General features: G+C 42.1%; 2 protein-coding genes across 5 annotated transcripts; both read left to right on the top strand.

Moving 5' to 3' along the window:
* Positions 1–5: 5 nt before the first annotated feature.
* Positions 6–13,384, top strand: LOC6632874 (uncharacterized). Of its 4 annotated transcripts, XR_011416037.1 has the most exons (14): positions 6–174; positions 306–441; positions 515–625; positions 700–859; positions 8,071–8,106; positions 8,817–8,946; positions 9,083–9,331; positions 9,387–10,202; positions 10,266–10,437; positions 10,492–10,663; positions 11,637–11,762; positions 12,226–12,370; positions 12,437–12,942; positions 12,999–13,384. XR_011416037.1 is itself a non-coding variant. In XM_002055774.4 (13 exons), exons 1-13 carry the CDS (start codon positions 86–88, stop codon positions 12,663–12,665), a joined length of 2,571 nt encoding a protein of 856 aa, XP_002055810.2. In that variant the 5' UTR covers positions 6–85; the 3' UTR covers positions 12,666–13,384. The 4 variants fall into 4 exon arrangements, 3 of the variants coding, with proteins under 3 accessions (XP_002055810.2, XP_032288785.1, XP_070062844.1); XM_002055774.4 differs by having other exon boundaries at positions 12,437–13,384; XM_032432894.2 differs by lacking the exon at positions 8,071–8,106 and having other exon boundaries at positions 12,437–13,384.
* Positions 13,284–15,722, top strand: LOC6633130 (peroxidase). Its single transcript, XM_002055775.4, has 5 exons — positions 13,284–14,627; positions 14,688–15,027; positions 15,084–15,282; positions 15,350–15,455; positions 15,534–15,722. The coding sequence occupies exons 1-5, from the start codon at positions 13,309–13,311 to the stop codon at positions 15,613–15,615; spliced, it is 2,046 nt and encodes a 681-aa protein (XP_002055811.3). The 5' UTR covers positions 13,284–13,308; the 3' UTR covers positions 15,616–15,722.
* Positions 15,723–16,060: the final 338 nt, after the last annotated feature.

Consider the following 16,060-nt stretch of genomic DNA (forward strand, 5'->3'; position numbering starts at 1 on the left):
TTATTTCCTTGGTTCAACTCGGTCACACTTATCGATTCCTACAACGCGCTAAATTAAAGTATTAATTTGCAGATTGTTAGTGGCAATGGATAAGATGTACTTAAACATTTTGACGGACGTTCGGGACGACGATTTTGAAACCATGAGTCGTGTTACGTGTCCGCAAAATCTGATGTAAGTGTTATTGAACTGGTTGGCATTCTGACTAGGTAAATACATATGTACATATGTAGTACCTTCCTATACACATGCATATAGGTATGCTAATATACTTACAAACATTTTATTTCTTTTAATCCATCAAGTGAATCTGAACTATTTGTGCTTATACTTAAAAATGCATCAAATGCATTTTTCGATGGCATTGTCAAAGATTCGGAAAATTGGCTGAACATGGCCACCAAATTTGTTAAGTCAAACGACATTAAGACGTCACTAAAAGTAAGTAGTATTCCCACAAATAAGTACATAGTTATTTCCATTTGCATTGTATTTAAATATGTTATCTTTTCAGGGACTACAATTACTCAATAAAATTATTTGTCGAACTCCTACCAATACGACTGTATTTCTAGATGCACTTTTGGCACGCAGCGTCTACCTTGTGCAAATCCAGAAGTATCCCGTCTGTATCGAAAATTGAAATAGCTTGCCAAGTATTTGGCTTAATGTTTAAGCATGTACCATGTATACTTTCAGTTGGCAAGAAGCGACTTGGAATATTATAAGCGATTCAATCCCAAACTTATGACAACAGACGGAATATTAATCGTACAAACTCTATTATGCCTGTCTTTGTATTTGATGAGAAAAATGCACGATGCTAGGTTTCATTTATATCAATTGGAGGAAGTTTTGGGTAAATATATATAAATTCTTATATCGGCTTCAGCTAAAATGATATTAAACGAGTACACTAAAGTTGTGTATATATGTAACAGATTAAGTATATTTCCCTATTAGTACGAGATATTAATTAATACCGAATTCCGCTTGATATATCAAATTTTGATCACGCTCAGTATGTAGATGTCTCAGTCGATAGAGCCATCTCTGTCTGTCTATTCTTCTGTTCCTATTCAAGCTGTTGTCCTAAACCATTGCATAGATCCTTCTTTCTGTTGTGGGAACCGGCCAGTTCGGTCCACTAAACCATGAAGCTACGCGGGGAGATATTACGACATAACTCCGCACGGTATGATGGGTAATAGCTCCGCGGGGAGATATGACGTTCCAAAACGACATAACTCCGCGTGAAGATATGACGTTTCAAAACGACATAACTTCGCACGGTATGATGGGTAATAGCTCCGCGGGGAGATATGACGTTCCAAAACGACATAACTCCGCGCGGTATGATGGGTAATAGCTTCGCGGGGAGATATGACGTTCCAAAACGACATAACTCCGCGCGAAGATATGACGTTTCAAAACGACATAACTTCGCACGGTATGATGGGTAATAGCTCCGCGGGGAGATATGACGTTCCAAAACGACATAACTCCGCGCGGTATGATGGGTAATAGCTTCGCGGGGAGATATGACGTTCCAAAACGACATAACTCCGCGCGAAGATATGACGTTTCAAAACGACATAACTTCGCACGGTATGATGGGTAATAGCTCCGCGGGGAGATATGACGTTCCAAAACGACATAACTCCGCGCGGTATGATGGGTAATAGCTCCGCGGGGAGATATGACGTTCCAAAACGACATAACTCCGCGCGAAGATATGACGTTTCAAAACGACATAACTCCCTCCGCTCGGATGGAAATAGTTCCGCGGGGAGATATGACGTTCCAAAACGACATAACTCCGCGCGAAGATATGACGTTTCAAAACGACATAACTCCCTCCGCTCGGATGGAAATAGCTCCGCGGGGAGATATGACGTTCCAAAACGACATAACTCCGCGCGGAGATATGACGTTTCAAAACGACATAACTCCCTCCGCTCGGATGGAAATAGCTCCGCGGGGAGATATGACGTTCCAAAACGACTTAACTCCGCGCGGAGATATGACGTTCCAAAACGACATAACTCCGCACGGTATGATGGGTAATAGCTCCGCGGGGAGATATGACGTTCCAAAACGACATAACTCCGCGCGAAGATATGACGTTTCAAAACGACATAACTCCGCACGGTATGATGGGTAATAGCTCCGCGGGGAGATATGACGTTCCAAAACGACATAACTCCGCGCGGTATGATGGGTAATAGCTCCGCGGGGAGATATGACGTTCCAAAACGACATAACTCCGCGCGAAGATATGACGTTTCAAAACGACATAACTCCCTCCGCTCGGATGGAAATAGCTCCGCGGGGAGATATGACGTTCCAAAACGACATAACTCCGCACGGTATGATGGGTAATAGCTCCGCGGGGAGATATGACGTTCCAAAACGACATAACTCCGCGCGGTATGATGGGTAATAGCTCCGCGGGGAGATATGACGTTCCAAAACGACATAACTCCGCGCGAAGATATGACGTTTCAAAACGACATAACTCCCTCCGCTCGGATGGAAATAGCTCCGCGGGGAGATATGACGTTCCAAAACGACTTAACTCCGCGCGGAGATATGACGTTCCAAAACGACATAACTCCCTCCGCTCGGATGGAAATAGCTCCGCGGGGAGATATGACGTTCCAAAACGACATAACTCCGCACGGTATGATGGGTAATAGCTCCGCGGGGAGATATGACGTTCCAAAACGACATAACTCCGCGCGAAGATATGACGTTTCAAAACGACATAACTCCCTCCGCTCGGATGGAAATGGCTCCGCGGGGAGATATGACGTTCCAAAACGACATAACTCCGCGCGAAGATATGACGTTTCAAAACGACATAACTCCCTCCGCTCGGATGGAAATAGCTCCGCGGGGAGATATGACGTTCCAAAACGACATAACTCCGCACGGTATGATGGGTAATAGCTCCGCGGGGAGATATGACGTTCCAAAACGACATAACTCCGCGCGGTATGATGGGTAATAGCTCCGCGGGGAGATATGACTTTCCAAAACGACATAACTCCCTCCGCTCGGATGGAAATAGCTCCGCGGGGAGATATGACGTTCCAAAACGACATAACACCTTCCGCTCGGATGGAAATAGCTCTGCGGGGAGATATGACGTTCCAAAACGACATAACTCCTTCCGGTCGGATGGAAATAGCTCCGCGGGGAGATATGACGTTCCAAAACGACATAACTCCGCGCGGTATGATGGGTAATAGCTCCGCGGGGAGATATGACGTTCCAAAACGACATAACTCCGCGCGAAGATATGACGTTTCAAAACGACATAACTCCCTCCGCTCGGATGGAAATAGCTCCGCGGGGAGATATGACGTTCCAAAACGACTTAACTCCGCGCGGAGATATGACGTTCCAAAACGACATAACTCCCTCCGCTCGGATGGAAATAGCTCCGCGGGGAGATATGACGTTCCAAAACGACATAACTCCGCACGGTATGATGGGTAATAGCTCCGCGGGGAGATATGACGTTCCAAAACGACATAACTCCGCGCGAAGATATGACGTTCCAAAACGACATAACTCCGCGCGGTATGATGGGTAATAGCTCCGCGGGGAGATATGACGTTCCAAAACGACATAACTCCGCGCGAAGATATGACGTTTCAAAACGACATAACTCCGCACGGTATGATGGGTAATAGCTCCGCGGGGAGATATGACGTTCCAAAACGACATAACTCCGCGCGGTATGATGGGTAACAGCTCCGCGGGGAGATATGACGTTCCAAAACAACATAACTCCGCGCGAAGATATGACGTTTCAAAACGACATAACTCCCTCCTCTCGGATGGAAATAGCTCCGCGGGGAGATATGACGTTCCAAAACGACTTAACTCCGCGCGGAGATATGACGTTCCAAAACGACATAACTCCCTCCGCTCGGATGGAAATAGCTCCGCGGGGAGATATGACGTTCCAAAACGACATAACTCCGCACGGTATGATGGGTAATAGCTCCGCGGGGAGATATGACGTTCCAAAACGACATAACTCCGCGCGAAGATATGACGTTTCAAAACGACATAACTCCCTCCGCTCGGATGGAAATAGCTCCGCGGGGAGATATGACGTTCCAAAACGACATAACTCCGCGCGAAGATATGACGTTTCAAAACGACATAACTCCCTCCGCTCGGATGGAAATAGCTCCGCGGGGAGATATGACGTTCCAAAACGACATAACTCCGCACGGTATGATGGGTAATAGCTCCGCGGGGAGATATGACGTTCCAAAACGACATAACTCCGCGCGGTATGATGGGTAATAGCTCCGCGGGGAGATATGACGTTCCAAAACGACATAACTCCCTCCGCTCGGATGGAAATAGCTCCGCGGGGAGATATGACGTTCCAAAACGACATAACTCCTTCCGCTCGGATGGAAATAGCTCCGCGGGGAGATATGACGTTCCAAAACGACATAACTCCTTCCGGTCGGATGGAAATAGCTCCGCGGGGAGATATGACGTTCCAAAACGACATAACTCCGCGCGGAGATATGACGTTCCAAAACGACATAGCTCCTTCCGCTCGGATGGAAATAGCTCCGCGGGGAGATGTGACGTTCCAAAACGACATAACTCCGCGCGGAGATATGACGTTTCAAAACGACATAACTCCGCGCGGAGATATGACGTTCCAAAACGACATAACTCCGCACGGTATGATGGGTAATAGCTCCGCGGGGAGATATGACGTTTCAAAACGACATAACTCCGCGCGGTATGATGGGTAATAGCTCCGCGGGGAGATATGACGTTCCAAAACGACATAACTCCCTCCGCTCGGATGGAAATAGCTCCGCGGGGAGATATGACGTTCCAAAACGACATAACTCCTTCCGCTCGGATGGAAATAGCTCCGCGGGGAGATATGACGTTCCAAAACGACATAACTCCGCGCGGAGATATGACGTTTCAAAACGACATAGCTCCTTCCGCTCGGATGGAAATAGCTCCGCGGGGAGATATGACGTTCCAAAACGACATAACTCCGCGCGGAGATATGACGTTTCAAAACGACATAACTCCGCGCGGAGATATGACGTTCCAAAACGACATAACTCCGCGCGGAGATATGACGTTCCAAAACGACATAACTCCGCGCGGTATGATGGGTAATAGCTCCGCGGGGAGATATGACGTTCCAAAACGACATAACTCCGCACGGTATGATGGGTAATAGCTCCGCGGGGAGATATGACGTTCCAAAACGACATAACTCCCTCCGCTCGGATGGAAATAGCTCCGCGGGGAGATATGACGTTCCAAAACGACATAACTCCTTCCGCTCGGATGGAAATAGCTCCGCGGGGAGATATGACGTTCCAAAACGACATAACTCCGCGGGGAGATATGACGTTCCAAAACGACATAGCTCCTTCCGCTCGGATGGAAATAGCTCCGCGGGGAGATGTGACGTTCCAAAACGACATAACTCCGCGCGGAGATATGACGTTTCAAAACGACATAACTCCGCGCGGAGATATGACGTTCCAAAACGACATAACTCCGCGCGGTATGATGGGTAATAGCTCCGCGGGGAGATATGACGTTCCAAAACGACATAACTCCCTCCGCTCGGATGGAAATAGCTCCGCGGGGAGATATGACGTTCCAAAACGACATAACTCCTTCCGCTCGGATGGAAATAGCTCCGCGGGGAGATATGACGTTCCAAAACGACATAACTCCGCGCGGAGATATGACGTTTCAAAACGACATAACTCCGCGCGGAGATATGACGTTCCAAAACGACATAACTCCGCACGGTATGATGGGTAATAGCTCCGCGGGGAGATATGACGTTCCAAAACGACATAACTCCGCGCGGTATGATGGGTAATAGCTCCGCGGGGAGATATGACGTTCCAAAACGACATAACTCCGCGCGAAGATATGACGTTTCAAAACGACATAACTCCGCACGGTATGATGGGTAATAGCTCCGCGGGGAGATATGACGTTCCAAAACGACATAACTCCGCGCGGTATGATGGGTAATAGCTCCGCGGGGAGATATGACGTTCCAAAACGACATAACTCCGCGCGAAGATATGACGTTTCAAAACGACATAACTCCCTCCGCTCGGATGGAAATAGCTCCGCGGGGAGATATGACGTTCTAAAACGACATAACTCCGCGCGGAGATATGACGTTCCAAAACGACATAACTCCCTCCGCTCGGATGGAAATAGCTCCGCGGGGAGATATGACGTTCCAAAACGACATAACTCCTTCCGCTCGGATGGAAATAGCTCCGCGGGGAGATATGACGTTCCAAAACGACATAACTCCCTCCGCTCGGATGGAAATAGTTCCGCGGGGAGATATGACGTTCCAAAACGACATAACTCCGCGCGGTATGATGGGTAATAGCTCCGCGGGGAGATATGACGTTCCAAAACGACATAACTCCGCGCGAAGATATGACGTTTCAAAACGACATAACTCCCTCCGCTCGGATGGAAATAGCTCCGCGGGGAGATATGACGTTCCAAAACGACATAACTCCGCGCGAAGATATGACGTTTCAAAACGACATAACTCCCTCCGCTCGGATGGAAATAGCTCCGCGGGGAGATATGACGTTCCAAAAGGAGATAACTCCCTCCGCTCGGATGGAAATAGCTCCGCGGGGAGATATGACGTTCCAAAACGACATAACTCCTTCCGCTCGGATGGAAATAGCTCCGCGGGGAGATATGACGTTCCAAAACGACATAACTCCTTCCGCTCGGATGGAAATAACTCCGCGCGAAGATATGACGTTTCAAAACGACATAACTCCCTCCGCTCGGATGGAAATAGCTCCGCGGGGAGATATGACGTTCCAAAAGGACATAACTCCCTCCGCTCGGATGGAAATAGCTCCGCGGGGAGATATGACGTTCCAAAACGACATAACTCCTTCCGCTCGGATGGAAATAGCTCCGCGGGGAGATATGACGTTCCAAAACGACATAACTACTTCCGCTCGGATGGAAATAGCCACGCGGGGAGATATGACGTTCCAAAACGACATAACTCCGCACGGTATGATGGGTAATAGCTCCGCGGGGAGATATGACGTTCCAAAACGACATAACTCCCTCCGCTCGGATGGAAATAGCTCCGCGGGGAGATATGACGTTCCAAAACGACATAACTCCGCGCGGTATGATGGGTTACAGCTCCGCGGGGTGATATGACGTTCCAAAACGACATAACTACTTCCGCTCGGATGGAAATAGCCACGCGGGGAGATATGACGTTCCAAAACGACATAACTCCGCGCGGTATGATGGGTAATAGCTCCGCGGGGAGATACGACGTTCCAAAACGACATAGCTCCGCGCGGTATGATGGGTAATAGCTCCGCGGGGAGATATGACGTTCCAAAACGACATAACTCCCTCCGCTCGGATGGAAATAGCTCCGCGGGGAGATATGACGTTCCAAAACGACATAACTCCGCGCGGTATGATGGATACTAGCTCCGCGGGGAGATATGACGTTCCAAAACAACATAACTCCCTCCGCTCGGATGGAAATAGCTCCGTGGGGAGATATGACGTTCCAAAACGACATAGCTCATGGTTTAGTGACGCTCATGTGCGATCAGTCGAACAACTTTTTTGTTTATCGAGATATCGTGACCGAATTCGGGTTTTTATAATTAATTAATAAAAGTATATTTATCAGTATAAGCTTCTTATTGCCAATGTCAGTCCGAAGGAACTATTCTATCCCTATAGGTAAAATTGTCCATTTTCGAGATATTTGCTTCCATCTCGCCTTATTTATTCACCGACCACGTGAACCCAATGATACGTACGTGCATTAACTGAATATGCAATTTTGCCCATGCCCATGTTAAAAGTGCTTGTCAAACCTTTTCTCTCGACTCGTTACTAAGAGAGCGATGTTATGACCCTTATTGCAGAGGGTATCTGCTGGCCGGACATTCTCGATAAGACTAATTTTTGGTTTTGTTTTATATCGCTATTTAGTTTGATTTCTCTTTACAGGTAAATTGCCAGCAAATTTGTTTCGCGAAATCTTCGGTAAATATGAAAAGTGTATAAATAATAATATATTCTTATTCTCTGCAGGTTTTAACGTGCACGATTTTTGTTGTTATTATTAACAAAAGAAGTTATGCTCTTATTTGCTTATTGAGTCAGATCGAGTCTAACTAATAAATTGAATTTCATTATTTAGAAGTTATAAGAAAGGTGTATTTCAGAAATTTTTTTTTACATGTTTTCGTATGGTACAAACAGATACTAGAACCTTTTTAGTACCATATGTGCCGTGACTGAACGCTTAGACAGGTTTTTCATTTCACACTTCTTTGCAGAATCCAAGTTTGTTTGCTGGTAAATGCGGAAAGTTTGTTTGGCCGAAGTTTTAAGATTCGTCCGATTGCCTTTCAATTTATTCTCCAAGCCCTGCACGGGAATACGGGTATAGATAAAAAAATATTTTACTTTGTATATACCTCCTTTGTATATACCTCCTTCACTCTCTCAAAAATTGATATTTACATACATTTGGATACCATATTTCTGCCCTGATAAAGATCGGTTAATAATCAAAAATACATTTATTTAATAATCTACGTAGAGCTTTAAAATTAAGTCTTAGTGGGTATCTTAATGAAATTTCACTACCAATTTACTACCATTTAAAGTTTGTAAACAAATGTTGATATTAAGTAAATGCAATAGTAATTATCATACAATAATTAATGGAATATAATACCTTCATCTAGAATTGCAGACGTTTTTAAAGCTCTTGGAAAAATATAAAAAAGAAATTAAACAATCTCCAAGGAATATACACTACAAAATTAATAAGGAAGGTGTCAGCTCTGGGCCATTAAACGGATCGAAATTTTACAAGTAAGCACCTGTAGTAATTAGTAAGTGAAAACGTGGGTAAGTAAAAGTAATTTTAAGTATTATGGTTCTTGCTTATGCAAGAAATCTAAAGAAGAAGGAAGAAGTCATCTTAAAATTAGCTTTCTTTTCAATCTAGTACACCGTTTATGAATTGCGAAGTGTGTGGAGATTATCGAGATTCTTTGTACACATGTATCGAATGTCGTTACAAGACGTACTGTTCTTTAAAATGCATACAATCTGATTGGGAAGAACACCAAACTGAATGTTATGGCTACAAAATTGGAATAATACAGATGCTGGATGCAACACTGTTGTTTAAAATATTTATACAAGCCACAAAATATTTGTCAGCAGCATTAACAAGCTTAGCCCAGAAGCATGGGTGAGTATTAAATCTATTGCAAATGAAATGTACTTTTTTACGACTTGTTTTGTAGAGCCATTCGGAATGCAGATTTTGCGTGGGACTTCATAGTTAAATATGCAAGAGCTGACAATGCAAACTTTAATAATAGTATCGCAAAGTTCTTGTCCTGTCAACCCGACTGCAATCAACTGACAGCGGAAAAGTGGCGTCAGCTTGTAACAACTGGTTTTCGACTGGCTGTTTTCGTGTATAATGATACAGATATCAATGACAGAATTTTCTCCCAACTTAAAATGTCAAAAATTGAAACCATTAAGCTTATTGCAGCACTGTTAATGCGTTTGAATGTTTACATAACACTCAATTCTCAAAGAAATGAATTTGAATATCAGCAAAAATTCCCTGATAGCTTCGATATTCTGGAATACCAAGGTCCACTTGATGCCCGTATTAACGCGAATGCATTTAGCTATCACTCCATTAACGCCCACTTGGATTTTGTGAATTGTTATAATAGGCTGCAAGAACGCATTTCGTCGAGTAAGCATTCGAGTAATCAAGAAGGATTATTTTCCGAAAGACACAATCCTGAAACAATGTTTGATTATATCAATAAAATTTCTATTGTATGTCTTAAGAACGCCAAGGTGCAGTCTGTTGGCGATTTAAATGATGTTAAAGCAAAAGCTTTGGCTTATTTCGAGCTATGTCTTTTGAATTTAAATACCTCAGAGCGTTGCAAACTTCTCTCAAAGTTTGCAGAATATTTTCATAAGTTTCTCTATGATTATTTTTGCGTTGATGGGTGTCGGCGACAGGAAACTACAACAATTTGTGGGAATGTAATAAGTTTCACAAATTTTTGTTTTGAAAACTGTGAGAGCAGGTAATTTAAGATGTTTTGATTTCGTTTTATAACCATTCAGATATTAATAAGTCAGTTTCACAGGAACTCAAATAGGGATGAATTTAAATTAATGGCCGCCATGAATCTAAAAGCTAATGTAGACTTGACAGTAACTCCTGATTCTGTCAATCAATTGAAAAACACATCGTATTTCGAAGTCATGGAAGACTGCACAAGGGAATCATGCTCTAACCAAACTGTGGCCGAATCAATTGTAAGAAATTATAAAAATATCTCACTCTATTCTTAACCTTATTGTCACTTTTAGAATAATCGCCATGGTATATTTTGTGCTTTCTGCGAGAAGGAGACAGTAATAACACCTGCTCTTGGTAAATGCCCGCAATGCCAAATAACTTATTCTGAGCTTTTTGAGCAATATACCACATTTATATCAACTATTGTGACTGAGATACGTACCAAGGTATCAAATCCAAAAAGTATGTAATATATTTCAAAAATTATTTCGTTTCCGACTTTGCCAAGTGTTGTCTGAAGTCGATTGGTTTGTCCGTCCGTCTGTATGTGTCTATGAGATCTTGTCTGTCAGTTATAAGATTTTTCCAAGCGGAGTCCATCTATCCGTCTGTATAAACGCGACGGTCAAGGAAACAACAAGACCTGCAGACTTAAAATTTGAAATATTGATGCTCCTATATCATACGCAAAGCGAGTTTATCATTATTTTCCTTATTATTTGGTATATACACACAGTTGAATGTCATATTTTTGCACTTATTGAATTGGATTAAATAAAAAGAAACAAAAGGAGAACGGCGGCGTTCTCATGCAAGTGCATGTGTTCTTATGTCTACAAAGTAAAGTGTTAAATTCATTTATATGTTCTAAAATACACAAAGTCCGTTCACTTTGGTGGCTGAACTACTTGCGTAGCGTCTGTAAGTATGACGGTCAGCAACAGCTTTGACCAATTATAGTTTTTGATTTATGTTTGTGTGTACATTCGAATGCTTGGATATTTAACAAAGTGTTGATTTATAGTAATAGTTAAGTAGTAAATCGGACTATGATCACTTTAAGGCACCTTAGACAGTATGGTTGGGTGGAATACACAAAAGGTCTGTCTGTCAGCCAAATTATGTGTAGCTTTAAATCCAAGTCTTAACCGCTGACCCAAGCTATGGGATATTTACTCACAGATCGGCTTCGTGTTGTTTGCCAAATAAGCTCCACTTTGCGCCTTTTGTTTGTTTTGCGTGCAAATACGTCCCGAAGATGTCCCCACTCCGAGTGATTCCACTTCAGCGCGTTAAGCTTTGTATATTAACCATTTTAATAATATAAGCTGTTATTACATCTGAGCACAATTTTCTTTTTTTTTATCTAGCCACAAGTAACTACATTTATTTAAATATAATCATGATTTATTTATTTAAATTTTTCATTTTGCAGCTACACGACGCGACTTAACAATCTTGTATGGCACATACAACAGTTATGTTACCATGCATTTTTCTGAAGGAAATGCATTTCGTCTATCGGGCGTCCTAAGTTTCATCGAGTTTCTCACATCGAATGGTTTGTGGTTTTTCGTTTTATTTTTAAACTATCTATTCATTAAATGACCTATAGAGATACAGTTTGTTCAAATGTAACAGATAAGGAAAGCTTTTATGGTGCTAAAATTTGCCAGATTACTTTTTTTTCGGGGGATAAGGAGTCAAAAAAAGAGAAAATCCTTTTTTATTGGTTTATTTCCATAACGTTAACTCCACAAGAACTTAGTTTTTGACCAATCATTTCTGTGGCAGCTATAAGATATAGTGGATCGATAGTTATAAGATTAAGCGTTGTTCACCTTTTTTTTACCTATTTTCAATGCGTTTAGCGTCAACAGACCATGTATAGACCATTAAGAGAAGAACAATGTGCAACAGAGTTTATGTAGGAAGCGTATCAGTTGATGATAGGATTGTATAAATTCAAAATAAACTTGCATTAATAAGAATTTAAATTATTTTAATTTTTATTTTTACATTAGATTTCTTAAACCATGCCTGCGACATTATTTTCGTGCTGCAAAGTTCTGATTACTTTTACTCCAAATACGATCAATTAAACAAAGATGTTTTTGTTAGGATATTAAATACTATTCAGAAAATCATGGAACGATACATTGAGACTATGTAAGTGAAATACCAAATATTTTTATTCAGTTTCTATGAACATGGAATCATATATACTTTTTTCAGTTTTAGTAATTGCTGTTTGGATGTAAATCCGTACTATCCCAAAATGCTATTGGGAATAACCTGGCACATTCTAAGCAATATGGGTGCTTATTTGGACATATATAGAGATGATATCGATACGCATAATTCATTCGTGGACAATTTTACGCAGTATTATAAATGGAAGAAAATAATTAATTCTAACCTTACGATGTCAATGTCATTGCAAACATTTTTGAAAACTATTTAGCTTGTTTATAAGATACAGGGTACAGTTAAAATTGTGGTTATTATTAATCATAGAAAGAGCGCAGCTAAAAAAATATTAAATAGAAGTTAAGCACATAAAGCACAAAGCATACACAAAAAGTAGTCATCAATTGACAAAAAGTGGTCGCAAGTATTTTTTTCCTAATCCTCAGTAGTGCTGACGGAGGCAATCGACGACATGTGTGTGTGAACTGACAACAAAAGAAAATGATCGTTGTTGGTTTGGTCTTTAGCCTCACATTTGCGTTTAAGAATGGGTGAGCAAACATACTGGAATATATAATAATAATAAAATATATATTTATCTGTTAAGAGCCCTGAAATGCGGAAAGAATTGCAAAGTATAAACGACACGAAGTGAAAGTGCTATAATCTGGTGGTCTACAAGCTTTCAAGTTATCTTGTTATCTTTTTCTGGAAATCAAGCATGTCGTTTAATCTTTGCCATCAAACTAAGAATTTATCACGTGCGTGCTTTGCTATGCGGAAGATACCATCATGTGAATGACACGAATGTTGGGACTTGATGATCGTGCGAAAACTCAAAATATTAGCCGATGATGCGCCGTATATATGCAGAGTCTCTGGTGAAAGTGCATCATAATTGGCTTGACTTGATAACAATGAGAGTATTCATTGCGGTTGTTGGTCTGCTTTTGTTGGTGATCAGCGCATCAAAGGCGCACAACCAACATACAGGTTGCCCGTTTAGCCAATTGGATGCGTTGGATTTTGATACTTTGGGATCACAGCAAGAATCCGCTGGTAGAAAGAAGAGAAGTAGCGATCCGTATGATGTGCGGTCTACCGTGAGCGCGGATCATAACCTGGACGATCTACTAAAAAGCATTTTGCCCAAGTATAGCATCAATTCTGGACCCAGAAGTTGGATGAACTTACGGGGAGATGAAAAGCGATCTCTTGAGCTAATAAAGTGTGGCATACCACCACGGAACTGTTTAAATGATACACAAAATTTGCATTATCGCAGCATAGATGGCGCATGTAATAATTTGCTCTATCCAGAGTTTGGTATCGCCACATCAAGGTACCAACGGATTCTACGCCCTAACTATATGGAGCATGGACAAACAGTTCCGAACGCACGACTTGTATCGCTCTCAGTGTTCGGCGAGGATACTTTGATGGACAAGTTTCGCACGGTGGCTGCTATGCAGTGGGGTCAGTTCGTTGCACACGACATCAGCCAGCTGACTACAAAGGGAGCACCCAAAGACTGTTGCGCCGAATCTCGTCATCCACAGTGCCAACCCATTACACTAGCAGCAGGTGGACCCATCGCCTTTAATACAGGGAAATCATGTCTCAGCTTTGCCCGTGCTGTATCCGACGCGGAGGCTATTTGCCCAAAGAGTGGCCTTTCTCATAGCGAGAAGCTGTCTGTGGTTACAGCCTTTTTGGATCTGTCATCACTTTATGGCAATTCGCAAGCGCAGAGTCGACGAGTGCGTCGTTTCAAAGGTGGCCACCTCATTACGAGTTACATCAACAACCAACAATGGTTGCCCGTGAGTCAGAATCTTGAAGGTGAATGCGGCACTAATAGTGAGTGCTATAGCATGCCGGATAAACGCAATCGTTTCACGCCGACTATTGCCGTGCTTCATACGGTTCTTCTGCGCGAGCACAACCGGTTGGCGGACCAGCTGGCTATATTAAACCCTCATTTCAACGACGAGCGTTTATACCAGGAGGCTCGCAAGATCAATATTGCGCAGTATCAGAAGATCACCTACTATGATTATCTGGTAGCTGTTTTGGGAAGCGCTTACACGCATTTAAATGGACTTACTTACCCCTACTCGGACGATTCAACCGAATTTGTGAACGACTATGATGAGGGTGTTAATCCCAATGCCTACGCAGAGTTTGCATCAGCCGCTTTTCGCTATTCGCACACCCAGGTTCCCGGATGGTTTTCGTGAGTAGTGAAATCTTGTACATAAAAATCCCAGAATAGCATGTTCTTATAAATTTACAGAATGGTTGCGCCCAACCGGTACGCGAATCAGACGTTCCGACTCAGCGACTTTTTTGAACGTGCTGAGACCATTCAGCTATTGTCCTCCAATTTTAATCTAGCTGATTTGGTTCGTGGAATGGCCACTCAACTGCAAAAGCGGGCCGACAGTAATATCGATCGCGAGATCAAACACTACTTCAATCGGAAAGATTTTCAGGAATACGGTTCCGATCTAAAGGCTTTGGATATCCAACGTGCGCGCGACTTCGGACTCGCTTCTTATAATGATGTTCGTGAGTTTTGCGGATTGCGCCGAGCCAGCGAATGGTCAGAATTCGCTACCGAAATATCTAATGAGGTAGGACAATCTTTATAGGTAATGCTTATTACAAACTTAACATATTTTATTTGCAGAAAATTAAATTACTGCGTAAGCTGTACGCCTCTCCAGATGATGTGGAGCTAAGTGTGGGAGGTACTCTTGAATTTCATGTCCCTGACTCATTATTTGGACCAACTTTGCTTTGTATTGTGGGCAAGCAGTTTCTCAATACACGTCGAGGAGATCGCTTCTTTTTTGAACGAGAAAATCATCTAAGCGGATTTTCACGCAGTGAGTTATCACTTATACTATTTATTGATTTATTAGTATTTATATATATTGTTAACCACCCATATAGACCAACTGGCAGAGATACGGAAGGTTACCTTGGCTTCTTTGTTCTGCAACAATGTTCAAAGCTTACATTATATTCAGCCGAATGTGTTTATTTTCCCTAATACTCGGTAAGTCGCATTCAATGGGTCTTAAGTTGTGTGAATTTTGTAAATGTCATATTAATCATACTACTCATTTGCTTTTAGCAATGTTCTGCTGAACTGCAACGACATTCCTCAACTTGACCTTAGCAAATGGCAAGACCTTAGCCCTCAACTGGCTATTTAAAACAATCAAAACTCCGGAAAATTAATGACACTAACTTTTTTAAATGAACAGCTAATAGCAATTATCTTATGCTTAAACTATTAAATATTATATTACTTTAAAAGATATATATGAAAAACTTTCATTTACGTTAGATTTCAAAGCCCAACTGAATAATACCTAGAACATCAACATACTTATTCTTATTATCGACTTTCAGGAATAATTTTAAGGAATTTTTAGGGCAGCGGAATTGAGATAAAGTATGATAATCCATATGTTAGGTTAGGTCTTGGCCAATGCATGTCAAGGAATGTGCATTACGATGTGCACCTGTTAGGTGTCATGCGTAATAGTATAATAATAATATTATTTACAAATAAAATTAGTTGACGAATTCGATGATCAAATTTAATTATACTTAAGACCTATTGAAATCGGATGAAATTTGTATAATATTTGTACG

This window comes from Drosophila virilis, chromosome 2, assembly GCF_030788295.1.
Source record: "Drosophila virilis strain 15010-1051.87 chromosome 2, Dvir_AGI_RSII-ME, whole genome shotgun sequence".
Classification (NCBI taxonomy): Eukaryota; Metazoa; Arthropoda; class Insecta; order Diptera; family Drosophilidae; genus Drosophila; species Drosophila virilis.

Bases quoted from the DNA above. Each gene is read 5' to 3' on its own strand.
- LOC6632874 (XM_002055774.4), top strand. From the start codon at position 86: ATGGATAAGATGTACTTAAACATTTTGACGGACGTTCGGGACGACGAT. The intron at 860-8,070 runs GTAAATATATAT...TTCTCTTTACAG, and splicing joins TCAATTGGAGGAAGTTTTGG to GTAAATTGCCAGCAAATTTG. The intron at 11,763-12,225 runs GTTTGTGGTTTT...TTTTTACATTAG, and splicing joins CGAGTTTCTCACATCGAATG to ATTTCTTAAACCATGCCTGC.
- LOC6633130 (XM_002055775.4), top strand. From the start codon at position 13,309: ATGAGAGTATTCATTGCGGTTGTTGGTCTGCTTTTGTTGGTGATCAGC. The intron at 15,283-15,349 runs GTGAGTTATCAC...CCACCCATATAG, and splicing joins TCTAAGCGGATTTTCACGCA to ACCAACTGGCAGAGATACGG. The intron at 15,456-15,533 runs GTAAGTCGCATT...ATTTGCTTTTAG, and splicing joins TTTATTTTCCCTAATACTCG to CAATGTTCTGCTGAACTGCA.